Here is a 13699-nt window from a genome sequence, read left to right on the forward strand (position 1 = left end):
ATAGCTATTTAATCTGAATAATCCGCATCGGAGTAGTGTGGTGGATTTATGCTCCATCTCCCCTCTTTTATAGGAGGGAACCCTGATGATGAAAGGTCTTGTTACCGCTATATTAACATTAATATTTACTGATAATATTTGGCTGGTGGGAGGCTTCGGCCGTGGCTAGTTACCACCCTACTAGCAAAGACGTACCGCCAAGCAATTTAGCGGTCCGGTACAATGTCGTGCAGACATCAAATGGGTGTGAATTTCCATTCTACGCTTAACAAGTTAGCCCGCTTCCATCTTAGACTGCATTATCAACTTATCATCAGGTGAGATTGTAGTCAAGGGTTAACTTGTAAATAATTTAAAAAATATATATTAACACGTTTTTTGTTTGTTCCAGGTTACGTTATAGGAAAACAACGAGTGCCACCATATACCAAGTGTTCTTTACTAAAACTTTAAGACTAGGTAAGCATCATTAATAATATATACTGTAAAAAATAGTAGTCTCAGATGGATATAACGTCGCTCGATCTCATTTTGGCTCGTGCCGACGCTAGGTGGCGCGACTTGTTTCCGTAACGAGTGGGGAGTTAGAGAGGGCTAGCCATCAGGAGGGAACAAATTCAGTAATTATGCTTGCGGCGTTCGAGCCGTCCGTATTACTTGTTGTGTAATTCTTTATGGGTTACATGAGATAGATAGGCGGGAAGCGTTACTTGAGTGGAAAAGGGGAGTGTTAGCTAACTGTCTAGGAATCCATTAACCCTACATATAACGATCACAAGTTCGTGACTCCACTCAAGGTCCTTATGACAAATGTTGTGAATCATAGCCTTTGTTCAACATTGGTTTTCTTATTTTTGTAATCCACTTCTGAGTCTACTAAAAGTACTAAATGTTGTATGGATGGATGGAAGTTGGTTACTCTAATCTCGCTACGACGAAATCGATCTGGAGGAAGATTATAATCTTTAGCACAGAAGCTATTTTTCTATCTGAGTATTGTAATAGAGATCTTCCAGTCAATCCAACCTATTCGTAACATACTAGATTAGTCCACCACCCAACCAATACGTGTGTGAACCAACCAATGCGGATCGGTTGACTTCACACACGTAGAGATTTAAGAAAACTTTCAGGTATGCAGGTTTATTCACGATGTTTAACTTTAACCGTGTAAGACACGTGATATTTTATTTCTTAAAATTCGCAAAAAAGTTGGCGGTGCATGCCCCGGACCTAATTCGAACCTACGCCCTCAGATTCGAAGGCAGAGGTCATATCCACTGGGCTATTAAGGCTACATATACGACCCATAGTCTAGTAAAATAAAAGCTTGCATACTGACCTTAGGACTTGTTTGTATTAGAACGTTGATATTTTCTTGGAAAACGAGAAATGATTTCCCATGTGCTTCACATTGGAACTGTTTTATGAAAAATAATACTGTTCTTGTTCTTAGTATATTAAAAGTAAACATACGAGTAAGTATATTGTTGATTAGTCTGGCTGACCCGGTGGACTTTATATTACTTGGAATTTCTTATAATACAAATATACATACTAAGTTTTTTGATTTGTCTTTCGATCCTTTACATAATATCTACTATAACTAAGGATCAAACGAATTTACCTGGAAGTGAAGTTCGATCATAATTAAATGATCAGCTTCACTCGACCCTAATTAATGTTAACATATTGTAGTCTACTCCTTTGCTACAGCCTATAACATAGATTTTTAAAGATAATTGAATATAACCTCTGCCTTCGATTCGGAGGGCGTAGGTTCGATTCCAGTCCGGGGCACGCACTTCCAACTTTTCAGTTGTGTGCATTTTGAGAAATTAAATATCACGTGTCTCAAACTGTGAAGGAAAACATCGTGAGGAAACCTTGATACCTAAGAATTTTCTTAATAATTCTCTACGACATTGGGCCAGCGTGGTGGACTTACCCCTCTCATTCTAAGAGATGACTCGTGCTCAACAGTAAGCCGAATATGGGTTGATAATGATGACATAAAAATATGTTGAAATCGCAAACAGACACTTCAATTTTATTTATATGTATTGATGAATTTAAGCTCAATCGTTAGTAGTATTATCAAAAGTATATTTTCATTTAAAAAGTAAACAACACTAAAAAACTCTCGTGCGAATGAGGGCTAATTGTATCACAGCTCCCTCATTCGCACGAGAGTTTTTTTTATGAAGTTAAGCAAACGTCGTTCCGTAAGGCTCAGCTAGGCTCGCCCGGGGACCACATCCGACGTCGATAGCACTCCGATTTATGTTACGGCGAATAAAAACCCAAATAGCAAACAAAAATAATAAGAACGCTATTTCTACTTTCGGATTCAATGTTATTCAATGAAACGGACGAGGTTCTCAATTCATAACTTCGTTATTTATTAAGTAACTAGCGGACGCCCGCGAATTCGTTCGCGTGGAATTCAGTTTTGCACTAATCCCGCGGGATTTTTCCGGGATTAAAAGTAGCCTATTTCCATTCCAAATTTCAGCCAAATCGCTTCAGTAGCCGCGTAAAAGAGGAACGAACATACTTACACACTTACACACAAACTTTCACCCGTATAATATTAGTAGGATAGTAGGACTAACGGACGCCTGCCACTTCGTTTGCGTGAAAATTCCCCCCCCATTGAAAAATCTTAAGTCTAAATTCGCATTTAAAAAACTGCTAAAGAGATTTCTACTTGAAAAGCAGATTGAATTCCAACATCATGTGGCGGAGTTTTCTTTCTTATAGGTAAATAACTGTAAATTCTGTATAAGAATTGCATAAATTTGTAAATACCTTTGTATATATGATATAATTTTATTTTTAATATTTTTTCTTCTCACGTTGTTATTCTTTAGTATGGTATTTTATTGTCTTTCCCTTTTTATTTTAGTTAATTGTAATGTACTATTTTAAGTTTAAGTTATTATTATTGTTTATTTTAGTCAATAAGGTTGTTGTGTGCTGTGTTTGTGGCGGCATCTGGTCAACGGTTCCAACTGAAAACCAGCGCTGCATGCTCTTTTTATTTAAAGAGTATGTAGCATTATGCTGAGTTGGATCCGTTTACTGGGTTGTGCCACACATCGCAGGATATTGTTAAGAACAAATTGTGTTGTGTGGCATAATTCACTAATAAAGCTTTTTTCTTTCTTTCTTTCTTTCAAAATCGATGTAAACTTTCAACCTTTAATTTACCCCCTTCTATTTATATTTTTTGCATGGTTTATACATAATAATTAGTGCCATAATAATCATTTTACTCGACGACGACTTTACGATTTATATTAAAAAACTTCAACACCTTCTTAGCCATTTTCAAAATATCTTCAATGTACATAGTTATAGTTTTATTATAAGTATAGATTTTGTTTGAATCGTAAGTTTCCAGATTGTTCGCAATTGATCGCAAAATTAACCTTTTAAATCCCTGCAGCTCAAAAAGTAATGATCGTAGATACCCTGTTAATTCTACAAAATTGCTTTACTTATATAATTGCATACATACCCTTAATTTTTATAGAATTTTGACGGCCTCCATGGCGCAGTGGTATGAGCTGTGCATTTACAAAACGGAGGTCCTAGGTTCGATCCCCGGATGGCCCGATTGAGGTTTTCTTAATTAGTCCAGGTCTGGCTGGTGGGAGGCTTCGGCCGTGGCTAGTTACCACTCTACCGACAAAGACGTACCGCCAAGCGATTTAGCGTTCCGGTACGATATCATGTAGAAACCGAAAGGAGTATGGATTTAATCCTACTCTTAACAAGTTAGCCCGCTTCCATCTTAGATTGCATAATCACTTACCATCAGATGGGATTGTAATCAAGGGCTAACTTGTAGAGAATAAAAAAAATAATTAAGAAACTGTCATCATCCCTATTTAAATGAGCTAATAATTATGACAAATTACAATTTCCTTGTGTGATATTTGACTGTTACCATGTTTTTTAGTTCTTAGTGAATGTTGTGTGCACTTGTCATAGATGTATGTATAAGTCAACGTGAGCTAGTTATATATTATTTTTGTATGTCTCTATATGTATATTGTAAGTGTACATGTTATAAAAAAAAATCAGATTGACCCTTTGCACACATGAAAAAACAAATAAATAAACAAACATGATAGTGATACGTATAAATTAATTAAAAGAATATAAAATGTCAGTCCCACCGTAGAAGCTCATTACGTTTACGAGCGGCGTCCATTAGCAACCACTGTATTGTGCTAACTGCTAGTCGCTGCAGTCCCTTTGTTACTGCTACCACTCATAATGGACTGAAAAGGTCAAGGGTCAATTATATCGTGGTATACAAAAATAATAGGGATGATTACAGTTTTTTAAATTGTATATAAATTAAGAGTATACTAATAGTAAAGCAATTTTGTAAAAGGAACAGGGTATCTGCGATCATTACTTTCGGAGCTACCGGGATTTAAATAGTCAGATTTGCGGCGCTGCCGCGGATCCCTTAAAAAACGCCCAATACAAAATGGCTCGAACTAATGACGTCATAGGCAATGTAATGATCGTTAGATTTGTATGCGCGTTCAAACAAAATTACCAATATCTTTGTTATTTGTGCGTTTATGCTTATATTAAAAAATGTCACGTTTAATGTAAGAAAGCTAAAACTGTATGAATTTCATGAATAAAATATTTTTAATAGATTTTGAAATTTTATAATCTCATTTATTTTGCATATATCCAGACAATCTTTGCTTTTTATGTATAAATTAGTTAACATTGACCCTATTTACCCGAATGTATCATATAAATCAATATATTCAAACCTAGTCATCATCCCCATTCTTAGAGAAATAATCGTCGACAGAACAGATACATGTTAATCCTAGAAATATATGTTATCGCCGCGTTAGCCGCTTTTAAATTTACATGTTTTTAAAAAATAGTGTAGGAAATAGTAGTCTGTGACGGATATGACGTCGCTCGATCTCGTGTTGGCTTCAGTGTGCTCGTGGCGTTCGAGCCGTCCACATCTTTTGTTGTGTAATTCTTTATGGGTTACTTAGGATAGGCGGGGAGAGTGACTTAAGTGGAAAAGGGGAGTGTTTGATAACAGTCAAAGGATCCTTTAACCCTACACACATCGTTCACAAGTGCGTGACTCCCCTCAAGGTCATTCTCTGCCATTCTAGGGTCTTATTTTACAGTTTGATTTGTTAATTAAGTTGTCCTGACAAGTATTGTGAATATGACCTCTCCCTTTGTTCGACATTAGTTTTCTTATATTTGTAATCACTTTTGAGTCCTATAATATATAGCCTAGAAAAAATAACCACACGTCGTTTCGACGTACGTAAGGTATCATCATCATCATATCAGCCGATGGACATCCAGTGCAGGACATAGGCCTTTTGTAGGGACTTCCAAACATCATGATACTGAGCGGTCAGCATCTAGCGAATCCCTGCGACTCGCTTGATGTCGTCAGTCCACCTGGTGGGAGGTATGGTCGACCTGCGCTTTCTAGTCCGGGGTCGCCATTTCAGGTCCTTGGGACCCTAACGTCCATCGGCTCTTTGAACTATTTGCGCCCATTGCCACTTCAGCTTCACGACTCGTTGAGCTATGTCGGTGACTTTGGTTCGTCTGCGGATTTTCTCATTTCTAATTCGATCACGCAGAGATACTCCGAGCACAGCGCGTTCTATCGCCCGCTGTATGGCTTTGAGCCTTCGTTAACATTAAGCACAAGTACAATCAAGTACATGTAAAAGAAAAATAATATAATATTTAAAAAAGAAAACCCCTGAAGTTAATAAAGTTAACTAGGATAACGACTTTAAAGCTTGAAATTCATCATAACATAAAAAATTTAATATGTGAGCTAGATCAAAGAAAATCATTTCTTTACTGGATGCGCGGTGGATTTACAAGACGGAGGTCCTGGGTTCGATCCCCGGCTGGGTGGATTGAGGTTTTCTTAATTGGTTCAGGTCTGGCTGTGGGACGTTTAGGCCGTGGCTAGTTACCACCCTACCGACAGAGACGTACCGCCAAGCGATTTAGCGTTCCGGTACGATGTCGTGTAGAAATCGAAAGGGATGTGAATTTTCATCCTCTTCCTAACAAGTTAGCCAGCTTCCATCTTAGATTGCATCATCACTTACCATCAGGTGAGCAGAAAAATAATCCATACGGGGTCTTATTCATAAGCTCGTTCTTATAACGCGATGTAAACATATTATACATACGTCTAGACATGTTTTAGTGACATTGAGAAACACACATGCATAGCAGACTCGATTCATAAGTTCCTTTGATTTTGAAGTTATAGAGGAATGCTATAGGCTTTCTTGGCCGCTTTGTAGAGCACACACAAAGTACAAAGCACTTACGTACACAGCCGGTACTTTAATGACATTCCTAAAGCCTTGAACATACGAGAGTTCACGTAACTTGTGTTGCGAATATTTTCAAGGGCACTCACATCTGTCTGTCATTCTGAGGGTGGAAATTCAAATACGTTCATTTGAAGTAGTACTACTTTCGAAAAGACAATTGTTTCTGTTTGTAGTGATTCTACTACCAGCTAGGCTATTCTGTTTTCTTCCTTCCTCTCTCTCTCTCTGTTTAACACGATACTTTAAAATGAGAAAGATAGAGGTGAAATTCGAAGCTCGCACTTTCGAGTTATACAAAACATCGTTAGCCGTGCTGTACCGGTAAAAAGCTCGGGATGCTAAATTTACAGTTACTAAAGCGTCATGGAGATTGATTAGATTTGATAGATTAGATGATAGGAAGAATAAATAGATATATATGAATACTTTTTTCGCTTTTATCTACAGACTACAGGAAAAATATCTACAAATTTTAAAAATATTTTTTATTAATGGTTGAGTATTTCTAAAGTTAGTTTTTTTTTGCCCACCATACTTGGTGGAGGCACTCAACAATGTGCAAGGTATTATGTTCCTTTATGTTCAAAATCCCCTCTTCGGCTTTCCTACTATAATAACTAAGGTGTAACGTTCAATCTCCAGAGCGCTACTAAGAATTTCGGTCGAAAGAAAACCGCATTATTTCATAACTCGGCTCAAGACACATCAAGATCAAGACACATCGTCAAGGAATTCCTTAACCCTACATCCTGTAGTCACAAGTTCAGGACTCTGCTCGGAGTTGTTCTCTCTAGCACGCGATGGACCCGGCACCCGCACGGTGATTCCATGGAATGCTAAGATATTAGTCTCCCCTCACGGCGTCAATATAAATAGCCTAACCTGACCAACGAGGCGGTAACACCTATCAATATATTGTATCTTTTGTTACAGATTGTGCGATACACATTAGAGCGACGCGGTCCGGTCGAGTGCACTCCGGCCACCTGCCGCGTGCTCACAGCTGCCGCCTGCTCTTCCCTCCCCCCGCCCCGAAGAACGCCCTCCTCATCGACCTGCACAAACTCAACGTGCCTTGCTCCACCGGCTCCGTCAAACTCTCCCCAAACGCACCCACACTATGCGGGAAACTAGAACAAATACCAATCCCTAACAGAAGATACATCTACCAATCATCAAACAACCCAGAAATAGAACTCCACGGTCGACCCACGTTCGCCGCGACTTACCGTCTCGTAGACCATTGCCACGATGTTCTCTTGACGGCGAGAAACGGCTCGTTCGAAGTCGGACCTACCACAAAGTTGTTCTGCTCGTACAAAATCCACCTTCCCTACGGTAATCGGGTAGCTCTGCGTCTCCAAATGGGTACAGGGCCTATAAAGAAGAACGGTGACAACTCGAATATAATCCATGAAGACACTCACGCTTTTTGCAGAGGAATGGAGTTGAGTCTAGTTGACGGTGAAGCGAAATGGAAGCATTGCTCCCAACCGGGTGACCCATTGCGTAGCGTCCAAATAATTTCTGAACGAAACTCTGTGAGGTTAAACATTAGTATTTTAGCGAAGAGGAATTCTTCTGCCATGTGGTTGAAAGTCTGGTGGATGGATAAAGCGGTAGAGGAAATTATCGGACACTGCGATTACGGTTGGGTGGTGTCTGGAGACTTCTGTATCACCGCAGTTAGAGAAGAGAAGAAAACGTGGAGACAAGCGGAGATGGATTGCATCAGACTCGGCGGCCATCTCGTCAGCATACAAAATGAACGCCAGCAACAAATTATGGACCAACTACTTAGTCACGCGTAAGTTTCGCTCCAACTCATTACTATTCCCTCTACATTACCAGAACTTGACTGAGTTAAGTTTAAAACTAAATTTTAATTAAACATTAACCTCATGTTGTTCGCGAGACGAGTTAAAGTCATAATGTTGTTTACCTCGTTGAGTATTTATTAAAATTTCAAACTTGCAAGTGTCTTCCAAATATCATCTGAGTAACAATTGAAAACTTATAATTAACAATTATAACTCCTGCTTCTAGAACTTTAAAAGACTTTTCCAATCGAAAAAAATTCATGACTTCCAATTGTGAAGGTATCTAAAATCAAAAATTAAAATGCTATGTGTATACGTTTCGAACTTTGAATTCAGTAGTGTCCCCACACTATTTACAACCTTAAATTACTACAACGAATTTAACTTTTATTACTCACTTCACTTCAAGACCCCGACTGAATTTTCATCCGAATGTCGTTGTAGACTTGTAAATTTTGCGTCATTGCATGCGAATGGCTAGGGCATCGAAGGCCTCTCAGAAATCTGTCTTCCTGACTCTTCCAGCGAGCTACACTAAAAACTCAGTGATAATGTCTTTTGTCTGCAGACCTGGTGCTAGCATAGAAGACGTGTACTGGATAGGAGCTACTGACGCCGTCCATGAAGGGGAGTTCCGCTGGTCGGATGAACTGCCTTTTTCTTATGCACGTGAGTTCTCTTTTATTACTATTACTAGCGAATAGCCGTGATAACCCAGTGGATATGACCTCTATATATATGACTCCGATTCCGGACGGTGTGAGTTCGAATCCGGTCCGGGGCATGCACCTCCAACTTTGCAGTTTGTTTGCATTTTAAGAAATTAAATATCATGTGTCTTAAACGGTGAAGGAAAACATCGTGAGGAAACCCGCATACCAGAGAATTTTCTTAATTCTCTGCGTGTGTGTAGTCTGCCAATCCGCAGCGTGGTGAACTATTGGCGTACCCCTTTCATTCTGAGAGGAGACTCGAGCTCAGCAGTGAGCTGAATATGGGTTGATAATGATGAGGATGAGGTCTTGGGTTCGATCCCCGGCTGAGCCGATTGAGGTCCAGATCTGGCTGGCGGGAGGCTTCTGCCGTAGCTAGTTACTAACCTACTGGCAAAGCGCAAAGCGATTTAGCGTTATAGTACGATGTCCTATAGAAGGCGAAAGGGGAGTGGATTTTCATCCACTTCCTAACAAGTTAGCCCGCTTCCATCTTAGATTGCATCATCGCTGACCATCAGGTAAAATTGTAGTCAAGGGCTAACTTGTAAAAAATAAAAAAAAATAATAGTCGAACATGGACGAAGGATAGTAATTACATCAGCAGTAAATCGTAAGCCGGTAACTTTTTTCAATAATCTAATAATTATAGTATGAAAACTTTCCCATTGAGCGACTCTGGCGTTCAAATAAATCTACATTGTATCCAGTAAATCAAGCAAGTCGCCCGGCCGGCGCCAGGCTGGGCCTTTGTGGTAAATAATGAATATTGCCAATTTTCCTAATTGCGTGTCCTTTATTTGATCTTATCGGTTTCTAAGTAACGGTGTGCTATTGTATAATCTTGTATGTTTACCTTCATGACTAAAAGCTAAGTTTTTCACAGAAAGTTTATTTCCTTATTTGTCTTTCCTTTTTTATATTGTAGGAAATAGTAGTCTGAGACAGATATGACGTCAGGTGGCGCGACTTGTTTCCTGAAAGAGTGGGGAGTTAGAGAGGGGTACCGATCGGTTGGCGGGAACTACTTGCGATATATGACGATGATAATGGCAATTTTTAACTACTAAAATATGCACACCGCAACTACAAAAATGATGAGATTTCCTTATTTGTAGTCGACGGAATATTCACATATTCAAGTAAACAGAGTTCTTTTGCGAACACTTTAAAAAACAAATTCATCCAAATAATAATTAGCATACCATGCTCGCTACACATAGCGAGCTTTTTCATATTTATTATGTAAATTTGAGGCAAGTTTGAGCACACAACACATAAAAGTTTCAGAGTTAGCGCGTTGTTTTAACTTTTAACAAGTCTCTATTAAATTAGGACTTGTTTAGCTAATTTAGCTAAATCGCTTTGTGTAAAAATCTTTTGAAGCTTTTTTGATAAAATTGTATTATCATTTAGTATTCAAATAACTTTGCTATGATAAAAGGAGCTTTTATTTATTAGCTCCGTCAACCTTTCAAACATAATGTATAAATTATGTTACGCTCAAAGATCGAAAACGCTCAGTGAGCGAAAAAATGGTTCATAACGCGTTGTGGTCACAGTAAAATATCCACATGGCGAAATTTGTGTTATGGTTCTAATAAAAACGCGCACGACGCGTTGTGTCACTTACAAAAAGACCAAATTGCGATATTTGCGTCGTGGCTGACTTGCTATTCGAACTCAATGTGGTAATGAAGAAAAGCCATAACGCGTTCTGAGCATTCATTGTTTTAACGTCCGTTAAAAGAGCGCTCGTGCGAATAGGGGCTAAAGGTCAGAGTTTGGGTCATGTAAAGTTTAGTGAAGAGGTGCCACGAAACTAAATATCTAGTTAGAGACATAATTTCTCAAAAATGCAAAAAAAAATTACGTTTTATACTTTGCAAAACCACCACGGTCCAACACACCGAAGTACACTTTGGAGTCTACCATTCTTACCTATAGTAGTAGTAAAAACTAGACAAACTTAGCTCATAGTCCATTATTTAGGATTTCTAATTGTCTAAGATCCGAATTAGAAACGACCTTCGCCCATCTGTTTATTAGATGAAAAGTATTTTATATGAAAAAAAATTTGACGACCTCCGTAGCGTAGTGGTATGCGCGGTGGATTTACAAGACGGAGTCCTGGGTTCGATCCCCGGCTGGCCCAATTGAGGTTTTCTTAATTAGTCCATGTCTAGCTGGTGGAAGGCTTCGGCCGAGGCTAGTTACCACCATACCGACAAAGACGTACTACCAAGCGATTAGCGTTCCGGTACGATGGCGTGTAGAAACCGAAAGGGGTGTAGATTTTCATTCTACTACTAACAAGTTAGCCCGCTTCTTTGTTAGATTGCATCATCACTTACCATCAGGTGAGATTGTAGTCAAGGGCTAACTTGTAAAGAATAAAAAAAAAGATCTGCTAGTTACTAGTATCGATTTACCTATAACCTTACCCAAGAGTTGTGACAGGAAAATAATAGTCAGCCTAACGTTTGCATATTCTATAGGCTTCAAACTTTCGGTCGCTCGGTTAGTCGAAACTTTGTCGGTTAAACTAAACCAGTGAAAATGAAAAAAAATTGTCAATTAATCATATTCTGAGTCGTGATAGTTCAATGGGTATGACCTCTACCTCCGATTCCAGAGGCTGTAGGTTCGAACCCGGTCCGGGGTTTCTTTGCAGTTGTGTGCACAGTGCAGGAAAACATCGTGAGAAAACTTGCATTCCAGAGAATTTTCTTAATCCTCTACGTGTTTGAAATCTGCCAATCCGCATTTGGCCAGCGTGGTGGACTAACCCCTCTCATTCTAAAAGGAGACTCGTGTTCAACAGTGAGTCGATTATGGGTTGTTAATAATGACCCAGTCCATACTATTACGTATGATTTCTAAAAGTAATTCAGTAAGTGTAGTAAAGTGAAATGTAAGTGATACTACACTCGGAGCAGAACTGTGTACATTGCCTTGAGCGACGGTGTCGTATTCGTTTGTGGTGCCTTTGTCAGTCAATACAGCTGGCTCCGATGCCTTGTCTTATTTATTTACTAACCACAGAATAAAGAATGATCCAGAATGAGTCTTTGCTTGTAAAGACTCATTCTCGAAGTGAAGGCGTGAATGTGTGGCGTGTTAAAGCCGGTGAAACCCATTAAAAACACACGTCACGCATCTCCTTGACATCCGCATATACAAATATACTTATATAATAATACATTGTACTCATAAACGTTTTTCATAATTGGTATTTCCAAATTTAACTAACAATAATTACGTAAATTAATATAATAATCAATAATTACCAATAAAAAAAAAGATTCCGACTAATTGATAACTTCCTCCTTTTTTGAAGTCGGTAAAAAAATACTCCATCATAGTTCATCATTAGTTTTTGTGAATAATTTTTAAAATATTTAAAAACATAAAACGCCATTTTTCTTCAATAATATTGAAAATTACTGATGCGACGCTTCGTGTCGTACTGACTCGAGAATGTTTTTTTGAATTTTGTATTTGGAACGGCTACGACACCGTCGTGTTCAATGCGCTCTATCTGCTTATTAGTCTTAATCTGTGTTACTCACCTACATGTATTGAATAGAAGCGGGCGGTGTTTTGCGGAATTTCATTAGAAATTTGATTCATTTTGCTATTATTCGCAAAAAGCTGACAAATCGGAACGAGGATTTTCTGTTGGTTGTCAAGAGACAACGTCATCATTAGGATGACATTGTCGCTCTAATTCGTCGTTCTAGCGGATATTAGTAACATTATAAAGAGAAAAAACCGGCCAAATGCATACAGGGCAGAGTAGTGTAAGGTTCCGTAGATTAAGTTACCGATAATACCCACACCATGGGGCAGATGATGATGATGATTCATCCTCACTTTGTATGGGAAGGAAACCCAAAAAATTTTTCAAATTTTCTTTTTACCGCTTTATAGACGTAATTAATATTTCCCAGTCTTCCAGTTTCAACAGACTCTGAGTTATCTAACTGATAACTTTATAGTTTAATTTACAACTTAGCGGAACGTCTTTGCCGGTCGGTAACTAGCCACGGCGGAAGTATCCCGCCAGCTATATCCCCGTGTATATACGTATTTCCTTAGTTGAAGATATTTTAAGAAATTTAATGAAAAAGCATTAGCATATTTCAATGAAAACGTTCAAGAGACGCATCTTTTATTCATGTTATTGCATCGAAATTGAAATCTATTTCTCTTTGAATCATACTTTTCTCTTGCACTGACGGAGAGTCGCAGAGCCTTTGTACATCAGTATTCCAGTAGGTAAATAATAATTATGGTTGCTGGTTATAATTATTATGTTTTTTTTTTTTTGTAAATGCTATACTAATATTATAAAGCTGAATAATTTGTTTGTTTGATTGATTAAACGCGCTAATCGCTGGTCCGATATGAAAAATTCTTTTATCGAGGAAGGCAATAGGCTGTATATTATCCCCGTATTTTTACGGGAACGGGAACCACGTGGGTAAAACCGCTTTTCGTCAGCTTGTTGCAAAATAAAATAAATTATAAGTAAAAAGCTTTTATTTAAACGAAAACGAATGAATATAATATTATCCTGCCGACCATGTTAAAAAGCATATTAACACGAAATCACGGCAAAAAAGCAATGCTGTTAGGTAGCAGAAATTATTATTGGGGTTCTATATTTAATCGTAATGAGATTGTGTTGATCTAAGCGACTTGCGGTATGGACGGCTTCAGTGTGCTCGTGGCGTTCGAGCCGTTCACATCTCTTGTTGTGTATGTAATTCTTTATGGG

The 13699-nt window shown here is 38.5% G+C and overlaps 1 protein-coding gene across 1 annotated transcript in view; it reads left to right on the forward strand.

The window, feature by feature from the left end:
• LOC112051349 (uncharacterized) overlaps window positions 1–13699 on the forward strand; it is a 272815-nt gene that overhangs the window by 186697 nt on the left and 72419 nt on the right. The window contains exons 4-6 of the mRNA XM_052885699.1: window positions 392–459; window positions 7317–8190; window positions 8772–8872. Of these exons, the coding sequence (XP_052741659.1) occupies window positions 392–459; window positions 7317–8190; window positions 8772–8872 (1043 nt within the window). The remainder of the gene's footprint in view (window positions 1–391; window positions 460–7316; window positions 8191–8771; window positions 8873–13699) is intronic.

The sequence above is a fragment of the Bicyclus anynana genome, chromosome 15 (assembly GCF_947172395.1).
Source record: "Bicyclus anynana chromosome 15, ilBicAnyn1.1, whole genome shotgun sequence".
Classification (NCBI taxonomy): domain Eukaryota; kingdom Metazoa; phylum Arthropoda; class Insecta; order Lepidoptera; family Nymphalidae; genus Bicyclus; species Bicyclus anynana.